This window comes from Molossus molossus, unplaced genomic scaffold (genome assembly GCF_014108415.1).
Source record: "Molossus molossus isolate mMolMol1 unplaced genomic scaffold, mMolMol1.p scaffold_m16_p_3, whole genome shotgun sequence".
In the NCBI taxonomy this organism is placed as follows: Eukaryota; Metazoa; Chordata; class Mammalia; order Chiroptera; family Molossidae; genus Molossus; species Molossus molossus.
In genome coordinates, this window is record NW_023425366.1 from 57128433 (window position 1) to 57145760 (window position 17328).

Genomic DNA, 17328 nt, shown 5'->3' on the forward strand with positions numbered 1-17328 from the left:
CCCCACAAGAGCCTGGGGGCTCATTCCCCCTAACCCAGAACTGGCAGCACGGGGGCGGGGAAGTGGGGGTGGGGAAGGGGTGGGAGGGCAGTGGTTTCCTAGCGCACAGCGCGATGTTACTTAGTGAGTCGCTGAATGGGGTGCGCTGCTGTCCCCAAGCCGATTGGTACTTGTCAGGAAGAAACGCCGAGAGGTGGGAGTGCCTGGGGAGGGAGGCAGGCGGTCCCTACCGCAAGCGCGGGGAGCTGCCTTTCCGCCCCTCTGCCTGCTTTCGAAGCCTGGGCTCTTAGGAGTGGCTGAAGCAGCGGAGCGCTTCAGAAGCCTGTGAATGAACCCTCCTCCTCTTCCTCCTCCTCCTCCTCGCTGAGTCTCCTCCTCGGTGCTGACGGTACAGTGATATAATGATGATGGGTGTCACAACCCGCATTTGAACTTGCAGGCGAGCTGCCCCAAGCCTTTCTGGGGAAGAACTCCAGGCGGGCGGGCGAAACAGCCGCGAACATTAAGTGTTGTGGACAGGCGCTGGGACTGGGATCCGCGGCCAGCCCCGCAACCTCCCGCATCCTCCAGCACCGTCCCGCACCCTCCGCACCCTTCCCCAGGCCACCGCGCTTCCTATGTGACCCACCCGGGCAACGCCGAGCCCATTCGCCCAGCTCTGCGGAGAATTGTTTCCCACAAACTGCACTAAGCCGCCTTTCAAGGTAATCACGTTTCTTTTGTTCCCCCTTAAAAAAAACTTATAGAAAAAAGCGAGCTTAGGAAAAAGAAGTACATTGCAATTGTAGAAGGCTTTAAGTAAGGCAGAGAGAACTAGCTGCAGAGCGAAGTTAAGAAAATGTATGCACTTGAAAAATGCAGGTAACTTTCAGAAGGACGTTTGCAGAGAGGAATACAGAGGGACCATGGTACTGAAAAAGATCCAGACAAAAGAAGCCAGAGGTGGGTGGGGGTAGAAGTACTAACGGATTTGGGGGAAGGGAGGGAAGGGGATTGTGGAGAACCTCTAGAAAAGTCGTAGTCTTGAGCTGGAGAGGAGAGAGGGACCCCTGGCACCATGATCTTTTTTGGTTAACCTGCTGAGGAAAAAGTTTGAATGAGGACTCCGAGACTTGCCCACATACAAGTCCCCGAAGCCGCTTTGGTGCAAGCCACCTGGTTCCTGGCCCCCGGTGTGTAGTCAATTCCCTGCGTTCCTGGAAAGCCGCTCCTGGGCAGCTCCTGACAGGGCGACCCCGCGCTCCAGCAGCCCGGGACCTGTGCGGACGTGATGCCCTCAGCCCGAAGGCAGTCTGGGGGGAGGTCTGGCCGCGGGAGGTGCAGGGTCCCCGGGCTGCATCTCCTTGGCTACTTGGGGGCTGTCAAGGCTCTCTCCGGTGCCCCTGGGTTCTTTTGTCCTGCGCGCTGTGCCCAGGAGCTGGCGGGGAAGGAGCAGGGGATGGGGGTGGGGTTGTTGGAGCACCGCGGAGGTCTGGGAGGCGCCTGGGCGGGAAAACTCGCTCAGAACCATCAGGGATGTGCAAGAATTTTATCTCACTATGAAGAGCGAGTGGAGGCTTTCGCTCCCGTCTCTGTGGGCAAACCAGCGCTCTGAGCGCTCTATAGACAAAGGTGGCGCAGGGACTCGAATCTGGAGCCTCTAGGACCAGCTCTTTCGCCCCGGCGAATGCAGCCCTCCTTTTCCTTCCATCTCCCCACCCCCTCCCAGCTCTCGGCCCTAGTTGAGCAACTTGACTGGCGGGTCCAGCGACCGCGAAGAGCGAGTGCTGGGAGCCACGCGGGACGCCCTAGGCAGAGCGTCCCACCGCCCTGCGGAGGCGTGGGCGCAGTCGGGCGATATCCCTGGTGCGTGCAGACTAGGGGCTATCAAGTCTCTCCCGACTCGCCGTCTGTGTCACTGGGCGTGGAGCGGTCAGTGCGTTAGGAAGAGGAGAGCGAGGTAGAAAAATCGTGTCATAGCCTAAACTATTTGCTCTGGGATTCAGCTGTGCCTCAGCAAGTCCGGCATGTCCCGGGGAGATGCTGCGGGAGGGAGGAGAAATCCACGCGGAGCCTGGAATGCTGTCCCGCCTTGCACACATTCACAGGCGGAAAAACAGTCTCTCTGTGTCCCTTGTCTCATCTTTGTCTCCCTCGCTCTGTTTCTATCTTCTCTGCCTCCCTTCCCCTCTCCCAGCCTCTACTGCTCGGTCTCCCTTGCTCCTGCGTCCCCTCCCCCATGTCGACAAATGAATGGCTTGTGTGAAATCCCTGCCTCTCTTGTCCGCGGAGGCTGGCTAGAAGGGAGGAGCGAGGGAGGCGGTGCGCTCCTTGAGATCAGCCCGCAGTAGCGTGCAATGGACTTGCTGAACCCAGACGTCTAGGAATAGAGAGTTTTGTGGCGGGTGTGGGCGCCCCCTAATGGAGAAATCCAACAGGCGGAGGAAAATGAGTCCCCAAGCGAAGCCAGACGTTTTCACCAGGATAGAGGACCCTACCTTCCCCTTAGTCTGTAGTTTTCCACGTCAGAACCTGCGGCATAAATCTAGGGGTTTGAAGGACCTGAGAAGGAGACCTTGTCTTTGCGAAGTTCAGAACTGCCGTCTCCCGAGTCAGTCAGGATAAGCGACGAGTCTGCAGCTTGGCGCACAAACGCACGGCCACGGGCGGACCCAGGTTGGGGCTGGGGTATGGGGGATGATGCTCAATTTTGGGCGTCGCTTTAAGAAAGATAATACAGAATGCCTTACTTTTGGAAATGTTACTTAGGCTCATGACTACTTGAACCCAAAGCTAGGGCCCCGCCCCAGGGCATTTGAAAAAGAAAAGCCCCTAAACCAAAGTTTAAACCGCCTCAACTTCATGGCACTCGATGAACGTGGAAATTTGGAAGGAGGGCGCCTGGAAGAAAAAAGAGAAAGGAAGGGAAGGGGAAGGGAGGGGACAATGGTGGGAAGGGAAGAAGATAGGGACCGAGACGGGGCAGATGCACGGAAACAAGCTGGGTGAGAACCGGCTGGGCTCCTTTCTAAATGTTGGGCTGAATTTAGCGTCTCTTGTTAAAATAGCTTTTAATCCCATGGGCAACAACAAACGCGACTGAAGCAACGTGATGGGTGGAAGAGTAGGGAAAGAACTAGCCCCTTAGAGCGTCAGGGCTTGGGCCGCATGACGGACTCAGCCGACGCGGAGGGAGGAACCGCGGACGGCACACTTTGCAGCTCCGGAGTTTAGCATCCGCCGCCACGTGGGCTGGAGCTTCAGCTGCGGGCCCGAGACGGGTGTGACTTCTTGGGCTTCAAGACAGCGGTCCTGCGGAATCAGCCCTCTTTTCAGCCAGGAGGCTGGCGGGGCGCCTCCTGGGTCCCCGCCCAGAAGTCAATGGGGGCGGGGCTTTGCTCACAGCAGGACCGGGGCGGGGCGGGGCGGGGAGGAGCGGGGAAAGGCGGGGCGGGCTGCGCGGTGAGAGCCCCGCGTAAGCTCACCCAGCGCTAAGGCTGGGGCTGCAGCTGCCAGACGAGACTCGACTTCTATCCAGACGGCGCGAAACACTCTTATTAAAAGGCTGACTTTTTTTTTTCTTGTTTCTTTGGAGCGGTAGGAGGAGTTTTTGCCTTGCAACAGGGAAGAAGCAGAGATTTACTCCAAGCAAACTTTTTTTTTGGCAGAAAAATGAGACGAGTTTATCTTGTATTAAACACGTTCAGGTCGGCTTAAAGACCGTTTTTGTTGTTGTTGTTACAGGATAATCAAGTTCCAGACTGTTATAAAGAATTCGTCTGGAATAGCAAACAATTGCCATTTTTGAAAGGACTGATTGAATTCCGTGGATACAAATATGAATGGGGCTGCGGGTGTAGGGGAGGTCCCTGTGCATCAGGGGCCTCAGCGCAGGCCCTGCCCATAGTGGGAGCTCAGCACATATTTATGAAATGACTGAACTAGTGACTTGAGGGAATGTGGCGCAGATGAGGTTACCACTTAGAGCTGTATATTAATGTCGCCTATTTTTTTCACTGTTCTTGGAAGAAGAGGGTTCTAATGATCTTTTCAACCTCACATGCTGACATCTAATTGATCCTCTTTCTCTTTTTGTTTCCTAAAAGCTGTGACGTAAATTGTTTTAAGTACTACTTGGCAGTTATGCCAAGTCTGTCGTGAACATAGTCATATAAAGTCAGAAAATGGGATGTTGTGAGTTTTAATATAAAAATAGGAAAGTAGCCATGGAGGCAACAACTAGTTTGCTGAGATAAAATCTCAGTTTGGGCAATAGGTAACTTGGAATGTCAGCATCTAATGCAAAAGGTATCAGTGACTGACTTCCAGTTCTGAGCTCTAAGTAAAAGGGATATTTTACAACTGCATATGCCTGCCTTGGCTAATTAATACTGCAAAGGGTTCCAGTGGATTCCAAAGTGATTGAGCAATTACTTCCTCCAGCAGGAAGTCCACAGTCCTTAATCTTTTTGTGGGTAGTGGGAAGAAGGATGAGAGTCCAGATAATCCTTAAGAATTTATGCAAAAATTCAAAGTTATTGTTTTTTCTTAGTAGAAAAAAAGAAATTAAAAGTTATTCCTAAATTGTATTTCTGGCTTTTAAAAATGAACTTTGAAAAGAATCCTCCTAGATTTACAAATGTTTACAGACATAGGTTACTTTTTTTCTCTCTATGCTTACAAACTGGAGGGGAATGCATCTAATATTTTAAGATATCTATATCTGCACCCTTGTAAATTCTGTTTGGAAAAGACCTGAAATGCTAAATTAAGGCTGAATAAAATTTATATTAAAGATACAGTTATTGTTTTCCCTTCCCTCAAATTGTATGCCTAAGTACTTCATGGTTAATGATTGGTCACTGATTGAGCATCAGAGCCTTTGAGAACACAAAGATCAACCAAGGCTGTCTCCCTACAGTCATAAAACTAAGCTTTCCTTTTCTTGTGGGGTTTAAACATTTTTGTTGACCTTATTCATGGGCAAACATCACTAGCCACTGTATTTAAAATGGGATTTTGCCCTGTGGCTGAACAGAATTTTTCAAGACACATGGTTCGTTTGAGGAAAAGAATGAATGACTGTAGTAGGCTATTATTTCACCACCCACCTGGAGAAACCAGTTAGGACTCACAAACCCTCATTGTTGGGGGTTACTAGCTCTGGTCTGAGAAAACGTGCTGATTGTTATATAGGTCTGTACTTTACCAGAAAACACAAGGCCCATGCTCTCTCTGGTTTGGAATCAGAACACGGGGATGTAGAGATAAGTGTCTTGGCTGAGCTCCACTTCAATGAGTGAATTTTTGCCAGTTTCCTCTGGTAGCCTAGACTTGGTAAATTACATTATATATATGTCTACACACACACACACACACACACACACACACATATATATAATGTATAGACACACACACACACATATGTGTAAACTCTCCAGGATTTTTTGATTTTGCTTAATTCTTATCACCCAATATGCCAGAAGTGGTTGTATTTCAGTGGTTAGTGCAAAGTACCATTGTTTAATGTGTTTGTCAGTTATGTTTTCCTGAAATTCCTCTAGATAGATCTATCATCTATAAAGGGGTATAAATGAATATCTACATTTAGATTTATTAAAATTCTTATTCTAAGAGGTGTTTGTCTATAAAATTGGATTACATCACTTATAATAAATACACATATAACATGTAGTTTATAATCTTTTTATTATTAAGTGACTGAGTTGATGTTACCTGTGGTGTAGTGGGATGAGCCTTGGACTTGGAATCAGAAAGCTTAAATTGTACTTACCAGCTGAGAAACCCAGTTGAAGACATGACTTCTAGACCTTTAATGTCAGAATTTATTAAATGGATATACAGATATACAGTTATAAACATCAAAAGGATGAATACCTGTGGGAAGGCTTTTGCAAATGGAAAACTATACACATAAGTCATGTTAATATAGTATATATGTGAGAATCTGGATTTATATAATTCCTTTATATAATTGTCCTTAATAAGGACAATATTACATAAATCATGTACTTCCTACTAAATATATAAAATGAGGTAGGAGTATATTGTTTTAAGAATTGTCTAGTTTCATGGGACAGAAGAGAGAGTCCAGAAATGGACTGAAATGGACATAAAAATTCAGTGGAAAAAAAGAATTACACAATAAATGGTTTGGGGACAACTGATTGTTTCACTCAAAGAGTCAATTTCTACCTCATTTCTTATCCTAAATAATTTTAAGATGGATCAAATATGAAATGTGGGGAATGACATTTAAATAAAATAACTAGAGGAAATCACAGGAATTCTAAAATAATCAGTTAGGAGTAGATATACCTGTTCTAAGCAAAAGATAAAACCCAGAAGCCATTCTAGAAAGATTAACAAGTCTGACTAAATAGCAATTAAATCATTTACACAAAAAAACAACACATTGGGAACTATCTATAACATATGAGAGACAAAGAGCTAATATATCAAGAACTTCTACAGATGAAAAAAAAAAAAAAAAAAGACCATAATCAGTCAAAACTAAAAGGCAAAAATTATGTACAGGCAATTGGAAGAAATAGAAATACAAATGTTTTTTAATTATGAGAAGTTGCTCAGCTTCATTCATAATTAAAGAAATAGTAATTAAAACAACAATGATATACTGCACCATTTTTCATCAATGAAAGCAGTAAAAATAAAAAGTTTGATGAATTGTGTTGACCATATTGTGGGACAACTGGATCTCTTATATAGTACTATGACAATGTAAATAGGTTAATCTTTAAAAAAAAAATTTGTAATAGCTATCAATTAAAAAAAAAAAAGTATATACCCTTTGACCCAGCAATTTCTCTTCTAGATATTGTCATATAGATATTGAAACAAATGTCACCCAAGACAAATGAGCAATGATGTCGTTTGCAGCATTTTTTTCTAATAACAAAAATTTGGAAACACCTTGAAGGCTCATCATGGAACTGGTGAAACAAGGGTGCCACATTCAGCTAATGGAACACTATGTAGCTACAAATACCATAGAAAACTTGTATTTGCTGATGTGAAATGTTCTCCAAGATACATTGTATTTTAATTGAAGAAAGTAATGTACCAAATAGGGTATGTAATATGCATATAATTATGTAAAAAATGGGCATATTGATTCATTCAACAAATATTTGCTGAGTGTCCTGGGCATTGTGGATACAGCAATGAACAAAATACCAAAGACTGCTCTCCTGGAGCTTATATTATGGTGAGGAGAGAAAGGCAGTTCCCAAAGACATACATAACATGCTGGTGAGTGCTATGATGAAAATCGAGCACAGGAAGTAGAATAGAGAGTGCAGTGTGTTTACAGTGGACTGATGATGAAGTTCCCCAGGCAGAGAAGAGAGCAGTACTAAGGCACAATGACATAAAAAAAGCGTAGCCAAGTCCAGGTTCAGGAATCCATCACAGGTTAGTGATACATTCACATGGCACCATTACTCCTGTGAAGTGAATTCACGAGATTTCATGTTTAAACCATGAGAGCTGCTCTCTGTATTACAGCGATTCCTCCTGTGAGAAAGCACCCAGGAGTAATATGGGCAATGCTCATTACATCCACTTTGTGGCTGAGGTGTCCTAGACATTGGTTGTCTGGGGTAACTAATTCAAAGACCAGAAGACAAAACCACTTTGCTCAGTGGGGCTTCCCTAAGATCAAGGGGGAATATTAAATATCTGTTTGCTACAATGTTGGCTCTCTCTTTCTCTAAGGAAGCCCATTCCTGGAGTGACCTTTATTCTCTCTGCAGTCATTTCTCGTGGACAGGAGTCTGATTGACCTTGTCTCTGTGTCTCCCAGGCAATTAAACAGCCGCAGTCAGCTGTGTCTTGATTGTTCAAAGACTTTCTCTTCTCATTGACTTCACTGGAGTAGAAGGCTAAATATAGGCACAGCCCTCCTATCTCTCAGGTCTTTCTATGCAGACAGACTTGTTATCACTAATAGATTATGCTTACAAGACTGACAGGAAGAGCAGAAGAATAGAAATGGGGGTCTTAGTAGTACTGAAAATAAAAATAAAAAAGAGGCTTTAGAAAGTTTCTCATGTAGTAAGGTCAAACACAGAAGGTAAACAGTGTGCCTTAACAATCATGAACATAGACATAGCCTTCATAAAATTAGAGAAATGAATGAATGCCCATGGACTGAGGCAATTTAAGGTCAGTAAACCACTCTGAGATATTTACTGAAGAGATAAAGGACCTTCCTGTACAACAAAGGTGGTAAATTAGGGTGCCTGTAGGGAACAGGCAGGGAGTAGAAATGGGTGAGAAGCCCTGACAACCTTGAGCACAAAGAGCCGAGGTAAGAGGTTCCTGCCCGTTTAGTGCTAATGACTGGCCAGCTGGAGTATGAACCTAGAGTTGCTAGATCTGCTTTTTCAAAAGGAGTCAAAGATCTGAGACTTAAGGTGAAAACTCCAATTTTTCATTTTATTTATTTATTTTTAATTGTTGAAAGTATTGTAGATATCCCCCCTTTTTTTCCCCGGCATTGACCCTCCTCCTCCCCGTTCCCACCCCATTCCTGCTTTCCCCAAATTATTGTCTGTGTCCATTGGTTGTGCATAAATGCATATAAATTCTTTGGTTTATCTCTCCCCAGTCCCGCATTCCCTTCTCTCTGAGGTTTGTCAGTCTGTTCCCTACTTCCATGTCTCTGGATCTATATTGTTTGACAGCTTATTTTGTTCATGATCTTCCATAAATAAATGAGTTCATGTGGTACTTGTCTTTCTCTAACTGGCTTATTTCTCTCTGTATAATACTCTCGAGGTCCCTCCATGTCATCTCAAAGTGTAAGAGATCTTTCTTACAACTGCAAAGTACTCCATTGTGTGAATGTACCACAGCTTTTTTTTAACCCACTCATCTACTGATGGACACTTGGGTTGTTTCCAGATCTTAGATATTATAAATAGTGCTGCTGTGAACACAGGGGTGCAGATATTATTTCTGATTGGTGTTTCAGGCTTCTTAGGATACATTCCTAGAAGCGGCTTATTTAAGCATAATTTTACAAATGTGTTTAAAGGATGACCAATCTCTCCCTTGTATTTTCAATGTATTGGCTTCATTCTTTATACTTGTCTTAGGGGCAATTGTAAGGCAAGTAATGAATATACTTGTTATATAGATGAAAGACCATTTTTTTCCCCACTCCATCAAAAAAGAGGACACTTTTATAAGGGTAAAGTACGGTACATCGAGTTAGATTTAGCATATCTGTCTTGGAGGAGATTAGGATACAGAAGACCCATTCCTAGGTCAGGATCACACCTCTGCTCTGGGTTTGTTATGATATCAACACTCTAGATATTGACAGACATCAGATATTATTGTGTCATGGTAAATATTCAATTGGATTGATTTAAATGTATTTCAGTTGTTAATTAGCCTACTTGCCCATATTTATAAGAGATTGCTGGCACTTTGCTTCAAAGTGTGTTTTTGAATAGGAAATGAAAGCATTGGTCATGCATTTGGTTGGTGTACAAATCTCTAAACTTGGCACTGTGGAAATATTGTGGGAATTAGTAAGTTGAATATGATACTACTCTGCCTTCCAGAGCTAGGTCTACAGAGGAAATAAAACATGCTTACAAGTACTGCTTCAAAGCACATAGGACAATTTATTGTAAGCATAGAGTTGCACATTGCTCTTATAGGGGTAACCAGGTTGCAATTTTAAAATCTAAGAGCTTTAAATAATTTTTTTTTTTTTTTTTACTATCAGTAATATGAAACCAGGAAAAGAACACCTGTAGAAAGACTGAATTAGTAATTTTGATAATAAATATTGAGTACTGAGTACACTGTGTATCACTGGGCTATATGTCATATGCATGATTTTATCAGTTCTCTCAATCACTCCAATAATTAAGTACTACTTTCACAATTAATACTGAAAACTGAAAATGAGAGAATTAGTAGCTTATCCAAAATCACAGAATGTAAGTAGAGGATTCAGAACTTGAATTCATGGCTATTTGACAGTGGAGCCCAGACTTTTCACATTATGCCTATAAACATTTCCAGAAAAAAACCAAAAACCAACAAACAAAACTGAGAACAATTTTTCTTTAAGGATGATGGGAAATTATTGTTTATAAGTACATTGATAGAAAGTTTTCATGTTTGGATTCAGTTAATACTCACAATACATTTTCTTTAATAGCATTTTATGATACAATCTAAAATTTCATTTTGTTTAGAAACTTTTAACTATAGAGTATGTGAAATTGATATCTTTATTTTCCCCTGAAATATTGTAATGACAACTGAGCTATAAGTGTATACTTTCTGTTTGCCATGGTATCATAAGAAATCTGGAAATGTAGAAATCTAATATCCCAGTTAGTGTTTAACAATGTTTATTAGCATATCCCAGTAATTATATGCTAAATAATAAATTTAATTATCAAGGTTAATTTAGGATTATCAACTGCATGCTTTTCGCCCTGGCCAGTTTGGCTCAGTGGTTAGAGTGCTGGCTCGCGGATCAGAGAGTCCCGGGTTCGGTTCCCGCTAAGGGTATGTACCTCGGTTGCAGTTTGTCCCTGGCCTTGGTTGGGGTCGTGTGAGTGGCAGCCAGTCGATGTATCTCTCTCACATTGATGTTTCTCTCTCTCTCTCTCTTCCTCCCACTCTATGTGAAGATAAATGCAAAAATGTCCTCGGATGAGGATAAAAAAACCAAACTGTATGCTTTTCATTGTGAGTTGTCAAATGGTCTATAGATGAAAAATACATGTAATGTCTTAGGTTAGAAAATGTTCTTTAGGAATTACCTGGACTTTTATAATTTTGTTTTAGAGAGGGTCTAACACTTATTTCAAGATACATAAAATAAAGCAATCAAATGGAGAAGAATATCAAGGAAAAACGCATAGCTAGCATAAATTATGAGACTGAAACTGAGCGCAAATTGGACTTGAATTCTTATAGTATTTGGTTGTTATCAATCTAGGTTTCTTAAATAATATAGAATTTAGATATTTTCTAAGGAAAGTGTTAGGAAGTTATTTAGGACACCAACACAAGTGTGTTTCAGTAAGATGCCTTTAGCTACAAGTAAAAAAAAGCCCTGATTTTACTGGGTTTATATAATAAAGGAATTTATTATCTCATATAAAAGGAAGCTCAAGGGTATGGCTCACTCTCGGTTTAAGCTCTGTTTATCCCCAGTCTTGCTCAGCTTCATTCCCTGAGGCTATCTTATACATTCTTGGATGCAAGATGGCTCAAACAGCTTGAGAAGAAATACCTTATCATGATACTGCGCAGTGAATGAAAGCTACCACCTTGCCCTTTTGTTCTCTTTTTAAGGTGAATACACCTTGCCCAGGAGCACCTCCTCGAACCTCTGCAGAGGTCTGCTCACATCTCATTGGCCAAATTGCATTATACATTAATGTCAGAACTGATCGCTGGTGACAGGAATGTGTTTTCCTTAGGACAGTCGGGACCACCTCTTGGGCTGGGATTGACCCAGGCTCCTCTAAAGTATATTGTGTGTGAAGGAGGGTAGACACTAGAATGGAATCCGAGTTTTGTTGGAAAGGAGAAAGAGGAATGGCTACTTATAGCCAACCAACATTGGCGATTACAGAATAGTTTTAAGTGTGGCTGAGAGGGGAACAACTGTGGAGATCCAATCTCCAACTCTTGAAAGATTGGCTCTTTGATTTCTAGATGGTCCCCAACACTGGTACTTACCCTCTTCATAATTACAGCTTCATAGAAATTTGAGCTGGAAGAGACCATTCTGAGTCCCAGCTTGTTAAAACATCCTCCGCCAAGTCTCACAATAACAGCAACTCCAGGACAGGTTTCTTGACTCAGAATAGGGTGTTATCTTTAATTTTTTACCCTTCAGACTTTAGACCTGTTAGAATGCCTTTAAAACTCCTGGCAAACACTGGTCTTTTTGTAATTAATAGTTCCTCATAATACATTTAGTTTGTTCAGACTCCTAGAGGGCCTAAATTGGGTCTGTGCTTTAAAACGCCTGCTGAAGTCTTTATTCTCTGTTTTGATACCAGGTGCCTGGACCACCAGCAGGTTCCTTCCCACCTCAAGTTTGATGCAAATCCTCTTCTTTGAACTTCTCTCCCTACTGCTTTCCTATCTTCTCTTACTCCATCTGTGCCCAACTTCCTGTTTCTAAACAGACTTTGTGGTTACCCCTCCCCCTTTGTGCCAGTTCCGAGCCACTAGTAATGAAGGCTGTGGTCTTCACTGTTCCTCCAGCCTACCCAGTCGGGCTGACCCACACATTCATATTGTTATGGCCCCCAAATCAGTTTCTGTGATTATTCTGGTAACTACTCTATTGGGTGAGAAGTCAAACCAATAATTAAAGTGTTGGGATAACTTCTCCTATTGCAATTTTTCTCCTGTTTTTGCAATTCAAGAGGAGCTACTTCTTGTACTCTTACTACACACAATGTGCAAATAGCATGTGATGTATGGCCCACCACAAACCTGAATGCTTATGATTTCCTTTGTATTTTTCTTCATTTCCAGGACAAGATGTTGATTAATATAAAGAGCATCTTATGGATATGTTCTACCTTCATAGCAACCCATGCACTGAATAAAGGTGAGTGTGGTAATAATTTATTAGTTAGTTGCTAAGGGAAATAAAAATGTAAGTGCTGGGGCGTGGAATGGCAATATGGAGTCACTAGAATTGAGGATGAATTTTTTTATCTATTCAGTGCTGAAAACTTTTAGTTAAAATATGATTAGGCTGAAAACAGAGGTTTTAAATCAATCAATCAAAATAAAATAATGAGCAGGATACTAAAGAAGCAGGTGGGCTTTCAGTAACTTCCCAGATTACTTACAGACTGTGCAAAAAAGCTCATACAGTCATCTCTTGGTGTCCATGGGACATTGGTTCCAGGATCCCCACAGATACCAAAATCCAAGAATATTCATGGCCCTTATATGAATGACGTAGTATTTGCATATAACCTACGCACATCCTCCCATACACTTTAAATCATGTCTAGATTATGTGTAATACCTAATATAATATAAATACTTGTTATACTGTATTGTTTTGGGAATAATGACAAGAAAATAAAGTTTGTACATGTTCAGTACAGAGGCAACCATCTAGGCTTAACTACATAGTACACATCATAATATTTTAAAGACAAAACATCTTCTATCTTTATTTGGTTGAGCCTGGGCATGCAGAACCTGCAGATATGGAGAGCCAACTATATATGTCATTGGGCAACTTTTCCATCTTCTTCACTACTACTCAAAGATTTTCCTACAAAAACAAGCAAACAAAGACTATCAAATCCTCAGGAGATTAGATTTTGAGAAAAGTCAAGAAGATAAAGAGAAGACTGACAGCCAAGAATTTGTCACTACCTCATTTTCTTCTCTCTCTCAAAGTAACTCGATACGTTAACATTCACTGTTTTTCTTAGCTTTAAATTATATACATACCTATCAAATGAATGTTTTATAATTCCAAATTCATGGAATATGGCCCATGAAGAATAATACTGCCTTGCACGTCAGCGATCTACTCCAGTCCAGTGTACCTCTCCGCGCTCAAATTCTACTCCTTCCTCACACTCACAGTATGCTTCAGACATTCTCAACTAATTTACAGTTCCATACACAGACTTTCATATTACCTGGTTTTTCACATGTAATTTTTCTGCTTGGCATTTCAGTCTCTTGTTCTCCACAGTTCTACTTCAACTCATTCTTCAAGACTCATAGATTAAATTTCTTTTTTTTTTTTAAAAAATATTTATTGTTGAATGTAAAATGTATTACAGATGTTCCACATTTTTCCCCCATTGACCCCCTCCTCCTCACTCCTGCCCCCCTCCCGCCTTTTCCCACACTATTGTCTGTGTCCACTGATTATGCATATAAGTTCTTTGGTTTATTTCTTCCCACCCCCCCAGCCCCTTTCCCTTTGAGGTTTGTCAGTCTAGCAATGAATTTGTACTTCTTAATCTCTTCACCTTTTTCACCCATTCCCCCAACCCCCTTCCCAACTGGCAACCAACAAAATGTTCTCTGTATCTATGAGAATGTTTCTGTTCTACCTGTTCATTTTGTTTGTATATTCCATTGTTGATAGATATGTATTCATTGCCATTTTGTTTGTCATATATTTTATCTTTTTCTTCAAAAAGACCCTTCATCATTTCATATAATAACGGTTTGGTGGTGATGAACTCCTTTAACTTTTTTTTGTCTGGGAAAGTCTTTATAGGGCCATCAATTCTAAATGACAGCTTTGCAGGATAGAGTAATCTTGGTTGTAGGTTCTTGCTTTTCATCACTCTGAATATTTCTTGCCACTCCCTTCTGGCCTGCAAAGTTTCTTTTGAGAAATCAGCTGACAGCCTTATGGGAACTCCCTTGTAGGTAACTAGCTGCCTTTCTCTTGCTGCTTTTAAGATTCTTTCTTTGTCTTGAACCTTTTGCATTTTGATGATGATGTGTCTTGGTGTGGGCCTCTTGGAGTTCATCTTGTTTGGAACTCTCTGTGCTTCCTAGACTTGTATGTCTGTTTCCTTCACCAAGTTAGGAAAGTTTTCTGTCATTATTGTTTCAAACAGGTTTTCAATTTCTTGTTCTCGCTCTTCTCCTTCTGGCACCCCCAAGATGCGAATGTTGGCACGCTTGAAGTTGTCCCAGAGGCTCCTTACACTATCCTCATTTTTTAGATTCTTTTTGCTGTTCTGATTGGGCGTTTTTTGCTTCCTTATATTCCAAATCGATGTTTGGTTCTTAGATTTACATACTCTACTATTGAATCTGTGTAAATTATTCTTAATTTCAGTTAATGCCTCCTTCAATTCTGACTGTGCATCCATAATTTCTGACTGGTCCTTTTTTATGCTCTTGAGGTCCTCCCTAAGTTCACTGAGGTTCTCACTAAGTTCACTGAGCATCCTTATAAGCAGTATTTTGAACTCAGCATCTGTTTGGTTGCTTATCTCCATTTCGCTTAGTTCTTTTCTTGGGGTTTTGTTCTGTTCTTTCATTTGGGACCTGTTTCTTTGTCTCCTCATTTTGGCTGCCTCCCTGTGTTTGTTTCTGTGTATTACTTAATGAGAGGTATGGGGCTCACTGAGACCAGATGTTGCTCGTTTGAAAGAATTTAGGAAAAACCTGAAGCAGGATCCAAGACAGGCCAATCCTATGGTTAAGCAAGTGGCAAAAGCTTGGGTGGGCCTGAAAGTTGGGTGGGGCGGGGCATCAGGGAGTCAGCAGGGCGGGGCTACCAGTGTGAGCCAGGTTGCTGGAGTCCCAGGTATGGAGACTGTCTGCCGCCCCAGGGAAGGGCTCACCAAAGGAACAAAGGCCTCTTACAGCACGTTTGTCCCCGAGGAAGCCCCCTCTCCAGCCCTCGCTCCAGTGCCAAACAGCTCAGTTCTTCCCTGTATGTCTCTGGTGCCCCTCGAGCTGCTTCCCCTCCAAGCTTAGAGGGAGCGAGTCCGATAAGTTCGTGCGCGGGCCCTTTAGGGAGCTGCCTGGGGCTCCAGCCGCTTCAGCTTCCCTGAGCCTCAGTTCCCGCTGGTTTTTCCAGCCAGAAGTTATGGGGATTCTCTTCCTGGCACTGGAACACTTTGCGGGGCACCAGGTGTGGGACGGGGACCCCTCAGTCCTTGGGGAGGATCTTCCCAGCTGAGGTGTCCTCCTGATTTTTATCTGCCACACGTGGGTGTGGGACCAGCCCTTCTGGCCACCAGCCCTCGCCCCTCTTACCAGTCTGGATGTGGCTGCTGCTTTAATTCCGTAGTTGTAGGACTTCCATTCAGTTTGATTTCAAGTGGTTTTGAATGATGGTTGTTCTGTAGTTTAGTTGTAACTTTGATGTGGTTGTGGGAGGACTCGATACAGCGTTTACCTACCCGCCATCTTGACCGGAAGTTCATAGTTTAAATTTCATTCCATCTGTCCATCCATCTATTTATTCATCCACCCCCCCCCCCATCCATTCATTCATTTATCTACTCATTGACAACATTATTTGAGTACCTTCTATGTGCCAGGTTTTATTATGGGTGTACAGGGATATACTATTGTCCTGGATTTTATCAAACTTAATCTCTTAGTTGTATGAGACAGACAATAAATAAGTAAACAAACAATCCAGGTAGTTTCAGATTGATGAAAATAAAGCCGTGTGGCATCATAGAGAATGATCTGGGTTGGGGGGAGATGGTCAGGCCTCTTGAGAAAATAACACTTAGAGATTAGAATGACCTAGATGGCTGAGATTCTAGGGTCCACCAATCTGTTAACAGCTCAGGACCTGATTTTTTCAGCATTTTCAGGAAATAAAGGTGAAAGTCACAGAAAGGAAAAGATAACAGCATCCAGTGAAGAGGGAGTACGTAGAAAGGAGATTTAGAAAAGGGAGTCGGTTTGGGAAATAAAAGGGGAATTACAGAGAAAGTAATAGGAGAACCTTGAAGGGGAAGGCAACCATCCCTCACTTAAAACAAAGTTTAGACTTTCTACTTAAGAAAAAGGAAAGAGTTCACATCAAAAATGAGGGGGGAAAGTGATATATTCATTGACAGTATTTTAAAATAGTAATAATAGCTAAAAATATTGAATAACTTCTATGTGTTAGGCCTTGTTCAAGTACCTTGCATAGTCAGTTGACTTAATCTTAACTCTCCAATAAGACAGGTGCTTATATTCTCCCCACCTGGCAGATGAGGAAACTGCAGTACTAAAATGTCTGGAGGCATAGATAATGTAAAAGATCATATAGCAATTTGGTGACGGAGCCTGGAGTTGAACCCGGGCAACTGGGCTCCTTCACCTTTACTTCCTGAAAATGATGAAAAAGACAGCTCCTGGGCTGTTAACAGATTATTGGACCCTAGATTCTAATAGCCATTTGGTCATTTATATCTAAATTCAAGTGTTATTTTCTCAAAGAACCTTATCACCTCCCCCCAACCCAACTATGCTCTTAACCACTGTGTTGTATGCTTTACTCCAAGAATCAAGTTTTTGTAAATCTATAATCATGATTAAAAGATGTAATTAGATGGGGCTAATTTCAGGAGAATTTAATTTTTTCCTGTGAGAGAGAAAAGTTGAAAATGTAAGATCCACATAAAACAGATTAACCAGGTTCATGGTGAGACACATAGCAGACCTAGTTGTGAGTCGATACAAGTACTTACATCCTAAGGATTTTCTGTTTATTCTCAGACCTTCAAAAGGTCAATAGCTAACACCATGGAACACATGGTTATTGGCTTTATTTTAATGCACAAAGAGCTACTT

The 17328-nt window shown here is 42.2% G+C and overlaps 1 protein-coding gene across 3 annotated transcripts in view; it reads left to right on the forward strand.

Annotated features, from left to right (window-relative positions):
- Window positions 1–423: 423 nt before the first annotated feature.
- The window catches only part of VCAN (versican), a 112185-nt gene continuing 95280 nt past the window's right edge, over window positions 424–17328 (forward strand). Inside the window, exons 1-2 of one of the 3 annotated variants that reach the window (XM_036278811.1) lie at window positions 424–704; window positions 12556–12631. In XM_036278811.1, the coding sequence (XP_036134704.1) occupies window positions 12562–12631 (70 nt within the window). In that variant the 5' untranslated portion in view covers window positions 424–704; window positions 12556–12561. Of the gene's footprint in view, window positions 705–12263; window positions 12350–12555; window positions 12632–17328 lie in introns of those variants that run through there. The other 2 variants (XM_036278810.1, XM_036278812.1) reach the window with 2 other exon arrangements.